The sequence below is a fragment of the Malaclemys terrapin genome, chromosome 4 (assembly GCF_027887155.1).
Source record: "Malaclemys terrapin pileata isolate rMalTer1 chromosome 4, rMalTer1.hap1, whole genome shotgun sequence".
NCBI lineage: Eukaryota > Metazoa > Chordata > Testudines > Emydidae > Malaclemys > Malaclemys terrapin.
In genome coordinates, this window is record NC_071508.1 from 138,167,497 (window position 1) to 138,180,576 (window position 13,080).

Consider the following 13,080-nt stretch of genomic DNA (forward strand, 5'->3'; position numbering starts at 1 on the left):
GGCCTGGTATCAGTGGGAGATTCCAGGTGGCACCATAATATACATAATAATACAAATATCTTTTGTCAGCACAACACTGTATTACTAAGAGGTGTCCAAGTATCACCTCGGCCATCTGGTTTATCTATTGTATCACCACCCACAACTCTCTGTCTGTCTCTGCTTATACTGTGAACTCCTCAGGGCAGGGACTGTGCCATCTGCTCAGTTTGGAAAGTGCCTTGCACATAAGTTGCTATCGGAAATAAACAAGATAACAACAACAAAAATTAACACTCTTCTTGTTCCCTTTTCACTGTGAACCAAATATATCCAGTCAGGAAAATCAAATAACCAGGGAACTTTTCCATTTACCCTAACTACCCAGCTACAGCAATTGTATCGACTAGACAGAAACACCAAGTTTCATCTTAAAAGGCCCTGAAGGACCATGAAATTGAAGGAAATTAAAAAAGTCAGCTAGCTGTCAGAGAGTAAGTGTGAAGATGGCATCATCAGACGGAAAGTAAGTCACAAACATGAAAAAACAAGTGAAATGAAAGTAGGGAAAATGCAGGGTGGTATTATATGGTGTACATTTCTCTTCATATGTATATGGGGTTTCAGGTACTACACATGCTGAGGCCCAGCCTAACACAGCCAGACAGGGGAGTAATTCCTCTCCCTCAAATCTCCCCTGCACAGCAGAGTTAGTGCTCCCAACACTGCTGTGTTAGGAAAAAGAAGAAACAAGTAATCAAAAAGCCTTAATCAGACATGCTGACTAATAATTACAGTATTTCAAATGACAAGGTGGTGAACCCTACAATTACAAATAAATGAGGCAAACGCAACTACGACACGCAAAAGATTACACCGGGCAAGGTTATGGTAAGGAAGATGATTTACATGAAGAAGCAGAACTGTAATTTTGTCATAACAAATGTTTTGAAAAATTGCGGTTAGTGATGGATTAGCTCTCTTCTTCTGACTTACACTTTTTACATTGCTGTATATGTGGGATGCACTAGCTTCCTGTCGAAGTGTTGGTTTTGATCTATAAAGCCCTACCTGGTCTGGTTCTTGGATACATATAGTAAAAGACTACACGTCTCTTCCTATGTACCAGTCTAATGCTTGAGATTGACTGATGCCCTTCTGCACTCTCAATGGAGTAGAATCCTGTGGGACACAAGGCAAAATATTCTCAGAGAATGGTCCCCAGCCCTGGAATTTGCCTTGTTTTGGTCCAGCAAGCCTCTGTATATAGTGAGGCATTTTCTGGAAGTGGATTCAACAGGGAGTTTTGCTCAGTTTTATTTATGTTTGAATGAAATTTGGGCTAGATAGTGGTTTGAGCATTGGCCTGCTAAACCCAGGGTTGTGAATTCAATCCTGGAGGGGGCCATTTAGGGATCTGGGGCAAAAATCTGTCTGGGGATTGGTCCTGCTTTAAGCAGGGGGTTAGACTAGGTGATCTCCTGAGGACCCTTCCAACCCTGATATTCTATGATTCTCAGTGTCCCACAGAGATTATGACCCAGAGTAAGGAGCAGTGCATTTTTGCACTGCCTCAGGAGCAGCCCAAGAGGGAAAGTCACAATCTTCCTCCCAGCTCCCCAGCTACTCCAAGGAAGGAACAAAAGTGCACTGGTCTATACATCTGCCACCACATCTGTTGCAGCAAATACATTGTCTCAAGGGCAGTGGGGGGGTGAGGTCAGAACCAAGATTTAACACAATCCTGCCCCATTCCAGCTCCCTGCATGGCGGGAGAACAGGTAGGCTCTACTTCCACTCCCATGCTGCTCCCCAGGATACAGATAGCCAGCACAAGGGAGTATGGGGCGACTTACACACCCTTATTCCTTTGCTCCAGCACAAAGCACAAGCCACAATCTGGTCATTGCAGGTTTTTGTAACCAAACTCTGGTTATGGTACAGGTACAGTAGTAGATACTAATTACATCTGGCCAGACACTACGCAAAGAGCACATGTTTTTATAAACTGAAACACAGATATACATATAGGCGGGGTAAAATGCTAAAAGAACATCACAGGTGTAGACTTATTTCTAGCGTCAAGTGGCTTGCAACACAGCGTTGTCAGCAAATCACTTCAAGGCCACCCACACGGATGAAATAAATCAATCCACATGTATTTCGAGTGTATAGGATAACTTCTCATTTCCATTATCATGGAGTTAGAGACGTCAATCCCCACACACCAAGGCGAGAATACATCAGTGTAACTGAATGGGATGTTTATTGCTATCATTCCCTCTGTAATTAAACTTTAAACATGTATTTTTTTTTTTTATTCAGCTGACCCTTACCACCTTGAGTACAATTACCTCCTCTTTTTGATTAATTGCCTTTGTCATTTCATTATCATCACACCGAGTAGTAGGAAACATTTTCAGCTGTGCTCCGCTTTCCTGCATGCTACCCTGTTCAGTCACCACCGGCATCCCTATATTGTGCTTCTCCTGGTTTTGTTTTGTTTTTAAGTTTGCTATTAGTAAAGAGCTACATGCTGACACCAATACTCACACAGAGTAGTGTCCTACTCCACTGTGGTCCCACTAAAGTCAGTGGAACTGCTCGTGGAGGAAGGTTCTCACTCTTAACCCACAGTCAAAGCATCAAAATTTGCTCTTAAATGATTAGTTAGAGACAAGATGTATGATATTTATTCAACTGAGCTTTAGCCTATGAAAATATGCAGGAGAGCCACCCAAAGGGGAGGGGAGCTAGCGGGACACCCGGATGATGTGAAGTCAGTGTCAGGAATGAGGGTCTGCAGCAGCACCTGCCAATCGCCAGGCAGCAAAGGAGCACAGCTGGGCCATAGCAGAGACACTGGATTGGCTAAGGCAGTCAGGTGGCATGCTCTTAAGCCCAACAGCTGCAGAGGATCAGCAGCTGTTCATAGAATCATAGAATATCAGGGTTGGAAGGGACCTCAGGAGATCATCTAGTCCAACCCCCTGCTCAAAGCAGGACTAATCCCCAGACAGATTTTTGCCCCAGATCCCTAAATGGCCCCCTCAAGGATTGAACTCACAACCCTGGGTTTAGCAGGCCAATGCTCAAACCACTGAGCTATCCCTCCCCGCACTGTGTTCACTGCACACACCTCTGGATTTTCTACCTCGGCGTACCTGCCTCACTGCAAGCTCTGCTCCTGCCTTGCTGTAGCCTAGACCCTGCCCTGAACCCAGCTTTCCTCCAGTCTGGTCCCAGCCCTGCTCCTGCCTTCCTTGACTCCATTTAATCTGGGTTTGTAGCAGGCTAGCATGTCTGGCTCAAAGCAGGCAGGGCACTGAAGTCCCAAGCTGCCAGGGAAAACGGGCTCAGAGGTGGTCTCAGCACATCCGTTGGCAGTTCCCAAAGGGGATTTCTGGGATCCAACCCATCACAGATGTTTTAAATAGAGAGTGAGTATCATGCTATTGTAATGTGCTGAACAGGTGTGGAGAATTCTTTTACGTGCTTTGGATTTATAATTGTGCAATTAATGGAAAGTTTTATTAGGAAACTGAAAAGGTGCAATTAATTACATGCTTTTGAGAGACTGATGCCTCTTTGCCCAGAATTTCTCATTCTGGTTGTCATAAACACACACACTTACGTTATTTAGTTTCCAGCATTCTTCCAGCTCTTCTGTTCTGCTGTTCTCTTCAACAGCAAAGGGAATATCAGAAAAGACCTGCTTCTCTCTCTTTATCATTGTATCTGCCTTATCCCGCGTCTTTATTTCAACAGCAAATTCATGCTTTGACTCAGGGGTGTCACTGAGAATATTCTCACCCTCTTGTGTGACATTTTTAAGTCTGTCCTTCAAATTCCTGTGTTTACACTGAAGTGTTTCCATTTCATCCTTAGTACTCTTCTGTCCTGGCAAAGAGGTGTTTTGTTCAACAGATTCTGCTAAAGCCAAAATCTTCTTTAATGTGTCTTCACATTGACTAAGAGGTGCCTGTTCCTTTAAATGAGAGGAAAACATTTTTTATTGAAAAGTGTCTTCATTCAATTTACCCAATGTTAAGACGACATTTGTAATAAATAATAATAATAATAATAATAATAGCTGTATACAGTGAATTACTAAAATCATTAACTTTTGTCATGAAGGGCAACTTATGCTGCAAGACTCATGAAGTATTCAAGTAAGCCTGCCTACTTGACGGCTGCAGAAAGTCAAATACTGCAACTGTATTTTTAAAGACAGCTAGATGCTTTTGTGATCAGGAACAACATCTGCAACTATATAAATTAATGGAACAATCACATTTTATGCCTCAGGGCATGTGCTGTACTTGGCAAGGTTTAAGAAGGAAGTCTCCTTCCTCCGCACACCTCTATTATGTACTGCATTTAACAACCTCTTAGAGGGACAATGAGGGAGTTAACTTTCTTCTGAAAGGTTTCAGAGTAACAGCCGTGTTAGTCTGTATCCGCAAAAAGAAGAACAGGAGTACTTGTGGCACCTTAGAGACTAACAAATTTATTAGAGCATAAGCTTTCGGATGCATATGCATCCGAAGAAGTGGGCTGTAGTCCACGAAAGCTTATGCTCTAATAAATTTGTTAGTCTCTAAGGTGCCACAAGTACTCCTGTTCTTCTTTCTTCTGAAGCAACAGGAATTCCCTGGTGTTGGAGTCAGGGTGCCTGACTTGACAGACCAATGGTCTGAGCTGGTATGTCATCCTTCAATATCTTTCTACACTCAGTGACAACACTGATATTCCTTTGAAGCATATTTTCACAGAATCAAAAATACCAGGTTTTTAATAAAGATTTAATACTCAAACTGGCTCATGCAATTGTCTGGTCTGTCTCAACCCGAGCTACTCTATCCAGACAGTCTGCATTCAGAACATGAGCTAATTTAGACACAACAGCCATATGTTTGAGAATCACTCTCTTCCTTGTGCCCACTGAACAGAAGTTGAGTTTTGGAAATCTAAATGATCTAGGGCCCGAGTCTGCTTCCGGTGAAGCCAACAGCAAAAGTCCCTTGACTCCATTGGGAGCAGGGTCATAAATGCAATTACCTCAGAAAAGGTACATCACCCACACTTTACATTTTGGAGGGGGCGGGGTGGTTTAGTTAACTGGATTAATATAATTAACTCTCCTCCTTTATAAACGCAGTACTGCAGCAGGGATCCATTAACAATAGTATCCAAAAATTGCATCATACCTGCAATTTCAACTGCTGCTGTTTCTCAGCTGCTGGCTTTTCCACTGAGATATCAGTACAATGACAAAGCTCCGCTGATAGTTCCTTCAGCGTGCTACTCAAGGCTGCCAGTGTATCCTGGAACACTTGGTATTCTTGACCATGACCTTCCAGTGCCTGCGTGGAGTTCTAGAAGCCAAGCAGTTTCTACATTTAGTGCAGTGTTACCTCATTCAAAATACAGTACATATGGATGGATGCTTACAGAAGGGTTTAAATAGCACTGCTAGGGAATTAAAGTGTTTAGAAATTTAAAAGGTTGCCAGTTATTTGCATCTAAAACTAATGGCAACTGTACTTCACCATGATCAAACAAACAGGCAGATCCATCCCTTAGACAGTTATATCCCTCCCATCACTGCGTTGTAAAAAAGCACAGTCTTAAATGTAGTTGTACGAAAATCCCTGTTTGTTATTCTCCTTTCCATAATCACTTGTCTATCTTTAGAATGTAAGCTCCTCTGGTCAGGGGTTGTCCCTTCTTGAATGTCTGGAAAGTATCTAGCCCATTGTGGGCACCACCATAAACAAACAATAAACAGGATGTGGAGAACATGCCCAGGGAGACCACATTGCACAGCTGTGCTCCTCAGAGGATCTATCTTCTGTCCGAACATGAAGGATATTGGGAGGGAGAACGTCAGGGTAGGTGCAGAGACAAAGCCAGCGGATCAACACCTATGTGGAACCAACAGCTAACTCTCATCCTCCTGCCTGAGGGAGGAGGACACAACAGCGGTGAAGGCTACAGTAACTCTGTAGGAACAGATTAGTAAAAGGACTCTTTCTCCTCTTCTTTGCACTTTGTTGTTTGTTAGGGTTACCATACGTCCGGATTTTCCCGGACATGTCCGGCTTTTGGGGGCTCAAATCCCCGTCCGGGGGGAAATCCCCAAAAGCCGGGCATGTCCGGGAAAATCGGGAGGGAGGGCTCGGCTGGGGCCTCTTTGGCCAGGGCCGGTGTGGGGCCGGGCCGGGGTCGCGGGGCCGGGGGCATGGTGCCGGGCCGGGCCCGCGGGGCCGGGAGCCGGTCCGGGCCGCCGGGGGCTGCGCTGGGCCGCGGGGCCGGGAGCCAGTCCGGGCCGCCGGGGGTGCGCTGGGCCGCGGGGCCGGGAGCCGGTCCGGGGTAGCGGGGGGTGCGCTGGGCCGCGGGGCCGGGAGCCAGTCTGGGGTAGCGGGGGGTGCGCTGGGCCGCGGGGCCGGGAGCTGGTCCGGGTAGCGGGGGGTGCGCTGGGCTGCGGGGCCGGGAGCCGGTCCGGGCCGCCGGGGGATGCGCCGGGCTGCCGGGGGCCGGCAGTGCTGGGCGGGCCGGGGGCCGGGGCCGGCACCCCAGGGCCCGAGCCGACCCAGGCTGGAGCCGCCGGGGGGCCAGCCTGGGCCGCGCCTCCTCCCCCCACACTCCCCCTTACCTGCTTCAGGCTTCCCGCGAATCAAATGTTCGCGGGAAGCAGGGGAGGGGGCGGAGACTTTGGGGAGGGGGCGGAGTTGGGGAGGGGGCATGGGCGTGGGCGTGGCTGGGGGCGGGGCCCCGTGGAGTGTCCTCCATTTGGAGGCACAAAATATGGTAACCCTATTGTTTGTCAGTATTTCACACTCACCTGCCCCCACTTTGTGTAATCATTTACTCCTGGGTAAAGTGCAAGGCAGTAGAGGATCAAAACCTTAAGTGGTTCCCCCTTCCACTCTGTGGCCTGGGGCAGGATTCTGTACCTACCAATTTGCAGAGGAACTCACTAACAACTATTTCAGCTTTGCCCAGAGGAGAAGATTTGGCTTTAATTATTTCACTACAGGAAACTAGTAAAGAAGTTCACTTCAGAGTGTCCTCACTTTGTACCACAACATTCTGATCTGATAGCTTAATGAGATAACAAGCAAATAATGAGAACTTTAAATAATTAGGTATACGAAAACTAATAATATGATAAGGAAATATGGCATGATTCCAACCTGCAAGTGGCTGAGCAGACTTTCATGCAGATATTTTAGTTCTATCCGTGATTCTTCCATGAAGCAGGAATCCTCAATGCAATCCCGTAGGTAATCTCCTGAGCTTTTTAATTCATTTAATAGGAACATCAAACCTTCTGCTTTCTGCAGGAGTTTTATATAACTTGTTAACTGAGTTTGTTTCTCCTGCAAACCAGCCTGAACATCAAAACCTAATTCCTGCTGCTGCTTCTTCAGTTCAGTCAGCACTAATCTCAAATCTTCTTTGCTTTGCGTGTATCGTTTGCTTTGAAGTTGAATCTGTTCTTGGTGGCTTGAAGAAGGGAGGGGAAAATATAATAATAGAATTCAAGGATTTTGTATTATTTGTTTTGAAATATTAAATTGCAGACATTAAATTATTAGATCCTATTATATTCCTGAGGTCTATTCTTTGAGTTGTAAATTAGCCATAAATAGTAAGGCATGACTTTTCAAAGGGGCATAAGGGAGTATAGCATCCAAATATCATTGCATTTCAGTGGTGGTTGAGTGCTTAAATCCCTTAGGCTCCTTTTAAATCTCAGCCTATGAAAACATAGTTGTTAGAATCTGAGACCTGCTGCTCATGCTGTATATTCTTTGCTTCTCATTCCAATTCAAGTTTTATTTTTAACTACTAAGTTAAACTTACTGACTTTATGAACCTTTTGTTGAAGGGTTCTTGAAAAATGTAATATACTATAGAAAATACACATATTACCTTTTCATGATCATGAAAAGGATTTAAATACTGTGAAAAACAGGCAACTATAATTACTCATACAAAAGGCGAGCAGCACACTCACATTTTCCTATATGTTCATACATTCAGTACATGTATTTTGCAGATGGAACTTATGTGCCAATAACTGAAAATATGACCTATTATGAACAGATCAAAATAAATAGATGTAGCTAAATCCAGAGTAACATTATTAATTTAATGTAAAACAGTGACTAGAATCCAGAAAAGAATTCTTCTTGAAATGTGCCCACTGCAACCTTTATGTGAGTGGGTCTGTGTCCGGCTAGGTGGAAGAAGAAGGGCATTGTCCCTTTAAGGACTCTTTGCAACGGGGGGAGAGAAAGAGGAAAGCTTACAAGGAAGGGCACAATGCACTTGGAGTGAGGTCAAGGTCACTGCATTGCCCTTCCTGCTCACTGAAAGAGTGGAAGGGGTATTTACACCCCATAGAGCCACGGAGATGCCCTCTTTACCAGGATTGGGCTGGAAGAATCCCTTCTGGGAGCTGAGTAAGGAGGGTTGGGGGCTCCTCCATCTCATCAGCAGGGAGCTGACCTCCCTTCCTTTTCCTGACCTCCTTTAAGGGAGCTGGGGTGGAGGGGTTGGGGCTCCTATGTCTGGATCAGCAGGGACATGACCCCTTCCTCCCTGCACTCTACAACTTGTACTCCCAGATATTAGTATGGGGTATGAGGAGGAAAGTGAATAAAGATGCAACCTAATTAAACCACATCCATGGCCTTCTATCTTCCAGCATGGACAAATACTGCATGTTTCAACTCATGTGATGTGAACAAGAAGAATCTCTCGCAGAGCTAGAACAAACTGGTTTCTAACAGGATGACTTGCCCCATGGGCCAGAGAGTCTGGGGCTAAGCTAACCCTGATTACAGGATGAACCCCACCTGAGTGGAATCAGGTAATTCCCTATAAAGGGCAGCAGGTGGCTGTAGTGAAGGGGAGATGCTCAGAGAGTACAGAGACTGCTAGGGGTTTGCTGGCTTGAGCAAAGCCTGGGATTTGAGAATAAGACTTCAGGCAGAAAGGGCTGTGAGTGGCCTGCTAAGGCAGGCGACTCTGGGCAAGCAAGGAAAGAGTACAAAATCTCTCCAGACAAGGAAGCCTCAAAGTAGGAAGAGAAATGTTTCGCTGGGGGACATAATTATAACTAATTGAGGTATTTTCTGTGAATAAACCGAGTTTCCAAGCAGGGGTCTTTTTGACCTCAGAAAAATGTGTGGAGTCTGTCTAAGGAGCTATTTGAGGGAGAAATTATTAGCCATGCACTGCAGAGGCACTCCTGGCCATGAAGAGGCCCTCAGTAAGCAGTCACATCACTACATGGTCTCTAAAAACTCTGGGCTGCTAGCGACACACAGATTTCCTTAAATCCTAAGATTGATTCTGACTGTGTAAATCTGTTATAAGGCCAGATCATGGCTGGCCCTGGATCGGTTGCAAAGGGCACATGGAACAGCTACCATCTCAATGGGAGCAAAGAAGGCATTAGGCTAGTGCTGCCAATAGCTATTCCAAAACTGGGGTTGGATGAACAACTCCTCTCTGCATTGCCAACTCCATCCTGGGCTCCCAGAGGAATTCTGGCTGAGCTGGCCAAAACCTTTCTACTAGGGGTTTCTGCTGTTCCTCCTCATACCCCATACTCATGGCCACAATATGTCCCATCATGAATAGTGCAGAAATTCAAACATTTTTCTAGTTGTCATTTTCTTGTCCTGCCAAAACAAAGAGCATAAAAACTATATACTATGCAAAGCAGGAAGAGGAATTGATAGCCGTAGTAGGTCAAGCTATAGTACTGTTCTCTTTGTAAGCTCCATGGTACCTTAGATATTCAGTGGCTAAATGAACAGTGCACTCCCATTGATTCTGGAGATCAGAAATAGTCTGCTGAATGGCGGGGTCCTTCACTCCTTCAATACTTGTTAAGATTTTGCCCAAGGCTACAATGTTTTGCATTTTAGCATCTCCCTTATCTTTGAGAAAAACTATTTCCTGCATTAAACAAAAGAGCAGAAGCAGAACATGTAACATACTTTATTCATTTACTTGTAGTTATTCTAACAAAGAGTATCACCTGCAAAATGTTTTATTCTTTGTCTACTGCTGTTGAACAAAAACAATTATCACTTCTATGTCCTACATAATTGATGATAATAATTGGATGGATAATCCAGTTTAAATGTTAGCATTCCAAAATGTACCTCAGATATTTAACACACACATTCCCTAATACTTCTACAGACCAGTGGTTTTCAACCAGGAGTTCGCATACCCCTCAGGATACGCAGAGGTTTTCCAGGGGGTACATCAACTCAGGTAGATATTTGTGTAGTTTTTCAATAGGCTACATAAAAAGCATCAGCAACATCAGTACAAATTAAAATTTCATATAGACAATGACTTGTTGATGTTGCTCTATAGACTACACACTAATATGCAAGTACAATATTTATATTCCAATTGATTTATAACTGTGTGGCAAAAATGAGAAATTAAGCAATTTTTCAGTAATAGTGTGCTGTGACACACTTGTATTTTTATGTCTGATTTTGTAAGCAAGTAGTTCTTAAGTGAGGTGTAACTTGGGGGACCACAAGACAAATCAGACTCCTGAAAGACATACAGTAGTCTGGAAAGGTTGAGAACCACTGCTATAGAAGAACAAAACACCAACATCATTCTGAGAAAATAAAGCAAAAATTTGCTTCAAATACTATGAGTGAGAGCCTAACACCCATTGCAGCTCCTTTAAGCTGCGTATAAAGGCCAAAGCACCATAAAGACCCATTTCTAGCTGGGGAAGGATTCTCCCACCACAGGCACTGCAGAAGATAACGGTAAGGCTTACCCTATGAGGACCCTCTCACAAACCTCAGCATAGGGGGCTGGTGGATAGGTGGGGTGTGTCAGAGGTGAGCCAACAGAACACAGCACTGCCAATATTCCAGGCAGCACTGAAGCCCACAAGGCAACCGTGGGGAGGTTGCTATAATTTACACAGGCCCTGGGCTGTCTAATTTATGCTGGGGATCTTTCCAGCATCTGCAACAGTCAGGACTGGGAGGGCACAAAGCCACAGTAGCCCTCCCTTCCCCCTAGGCTGAGAGTTCTGTGCTGCCCAACTGCGTTTAATTAACCACACAACCATATGCTTAGTTGTACACTGTAATCATCAATGACATATGGTGGATCTAATGAGATTATTACACACCATACATTTCCCGTATATTACCCTCAACTGCCAAAATCAGAGTAGCAAGTGTGCAGCAGTACCTTTATCTGATGTATCCTTTCTTCCAGTGGCAATTTGCCTTCCCGTGAACTCAAGCCAATAACTGAGTCTTTAAGTCTTTTTATCCAAGAAGACATGTTCTGTGCAAGCGCTTCAAAATTCTGCCTTTCCATGGATCGTGTCTGACTAATTCCTAGTGCTTCACTTATGTGTGTCTGTAGTTCCTGATACCGACTAATGAGATGACTGGATTCGGACACTGTTTCATCTCTTGTAAACCCAGACTCCCTCAAAGAATTTGACAGCTGAGACAGGGAGTCAAATGAGTCTCTGAAAAATACAAGAAATGAATCACAGTGTATCTGCTATAACAAAGAGGAGTCAAAAAAGATACAAACTATCCCCCTTCCCCAAGACAAGGCTACCTCTGCTTTATTAGCATTTGATAAACGTTTTCTAATTTTATCTTCTCATTTTTGGTCTCTGGCAATTTTTCTTCCTGAATGGTGAGCCATTCCTTCAAGCCACTGCTGTCTTCTTGAAGTCTAAAGAAACAACATACACAAAAATGTATATATTGGTAAGTAAGAAGTATTATATCTGTAATTACTAAAAAACATTGACAATAACATTTCACTGTAACAGATATGAAATGATCTGGGCCGTGATTCAGCAAGGTATTATGCACATACGTAACTAAGCATGTGAGTAGCCCCACTGATTTCAGCTGAACCATTGACAAGTTTTAAGCACATGCTCAAATATGTTGCTGAATCGGGGTCCTCATGATCTCTTTATTGTTAAGAAAACTGAAGAAGTGAAACAAAACAGAAGAAAACAGCAGATTCCTCAGTATACGATTTATAATGAAAATCAGAGTTATTTATTCTTCATTATGGTTGTTTAAGAATATCACTTTATATCATCTATAAGCAAGCTGCTGGGAATTAATTTTAGCTCCCTACCTAATGAGTTGCTGCAGAGAAGCACGAAGTTTCTTTTCTTGTTTCTGACATTTGGAGGTTACGCTTTGTAATTCTGCTTCTTGATCTCTCACCCAGCTACTAAGCTGGTTAACACTCGCTTCGGGCAAATAACTCTTCACCTTAGTCAAGAGAGATTTTACCTCTTGGATGTCACTCTCTTTGCCTTCAAAAGTTAGGAAACTCTTAATAAAAGCACAAACATGACAAATTAGAGATGCATTTAGCAAGTTTGCTGCTATATAACAGATATTTATATTCTATATAAACTTCTTAATTTGTGTTATCACTATAGGCTTTTTAAAAAAATCATTAGTGTCGCTTGCAAGGTATATTTACAGTGTTCTATTCATTTAAAACCCACCTAAATGGAAAAACTCCCTTGAAATATAAGGGGAAAGTAAAGAAGAAGAGAGGACAAAGAGTCTCTTCTGGGGTAAAGTACACAAAGCAGAAGAATGAACCAAGCATCCACAACTTTCATATTCAGATCTCTCATTAAGACTCACTTCTAGGGTGACCAGGCGTCCCGATAAAATCGGGACCGTCCCGATATTTAAGTGTTTGTCCCGCATCCCGACCGAAGATCGATCGGGACGCTGCACTCCGCCTTCTTTTTTTTTTTCCCCCTCTCCTTTGACTGCCGGCAGCACTGAGCTGTTCTCGGTTGGTTTTTTTCCCCCCTCTCCTGAAAACCAGAGGCTCCCCCACTGTAAACTGATCCACACATTGCTACCAGTCTGGACCCAGCTAGACTTGTATGTCAGAATGCAGAGTGAAAGGAAAAGTTACAGCGGTTGTTACTTCTCTGCTCTGTCATTATGGTGATGAGCACAGTGTAAATACCTAGACGCTGAAGGTATGCAGAGCTAAGGGAGGGTGCATAATCTCCTCTGA

At 44.0% G+C, this 13,080-nt stretch overlaps 1 protein-coding gene across 8 annotated transcripts in view; it reads right to left on the bottom strand.

Annotated features, from left to right (window-relative positions):
* Positions 1 to 13,080, bottom strand: part of SYNE2 (spectrin repeat containing nuclear envelope protein 2) — a 262,085-nt gene that overhangs the window by 152,299 nt on the left and 96,706 nt on the right. For 7 of the 8 annotated variants that reach the window (XM_054026012.1, XM_054026015.1, XM_054026014.1 and 4 more), the window contains 7 exons: positions 12,166 to 12,368; positions 11,626 to 11,745; positions 11,242 to 11,530; positions 9,791 to 9,960; positions 7,179 to 7,491; positions 5,190 to 5,357; positions 3,614 to 3,967 (listed from right to left, as the gene is read on the bottom strand). In XM_054026012.1, coding sequence (XP_053881987.1) covers positions 3,614 to 3,967; positions 5,190 to 5,357; positions 7,179 to 7,491; positions 9,791 to 9,960; positions 11,242 to 11,530; positions 11,626 to 11,745; positions 12,166 to 12,368 — 1,617 coding nt within the window. The remainder of the gene's footprint in view (positions 1 to 3,613; positions 3,968 to 5,189; positions 5,358 to 7,178; positions 7,492 to 9,790; positions 9,961 to 11,241; positions 11,531 to 11,625; positions 11,746 to 12,165; positions 12,369 to 13,080) is intronic. The other variant, XM_054026017.1, reaches the window with a different exon arrangement.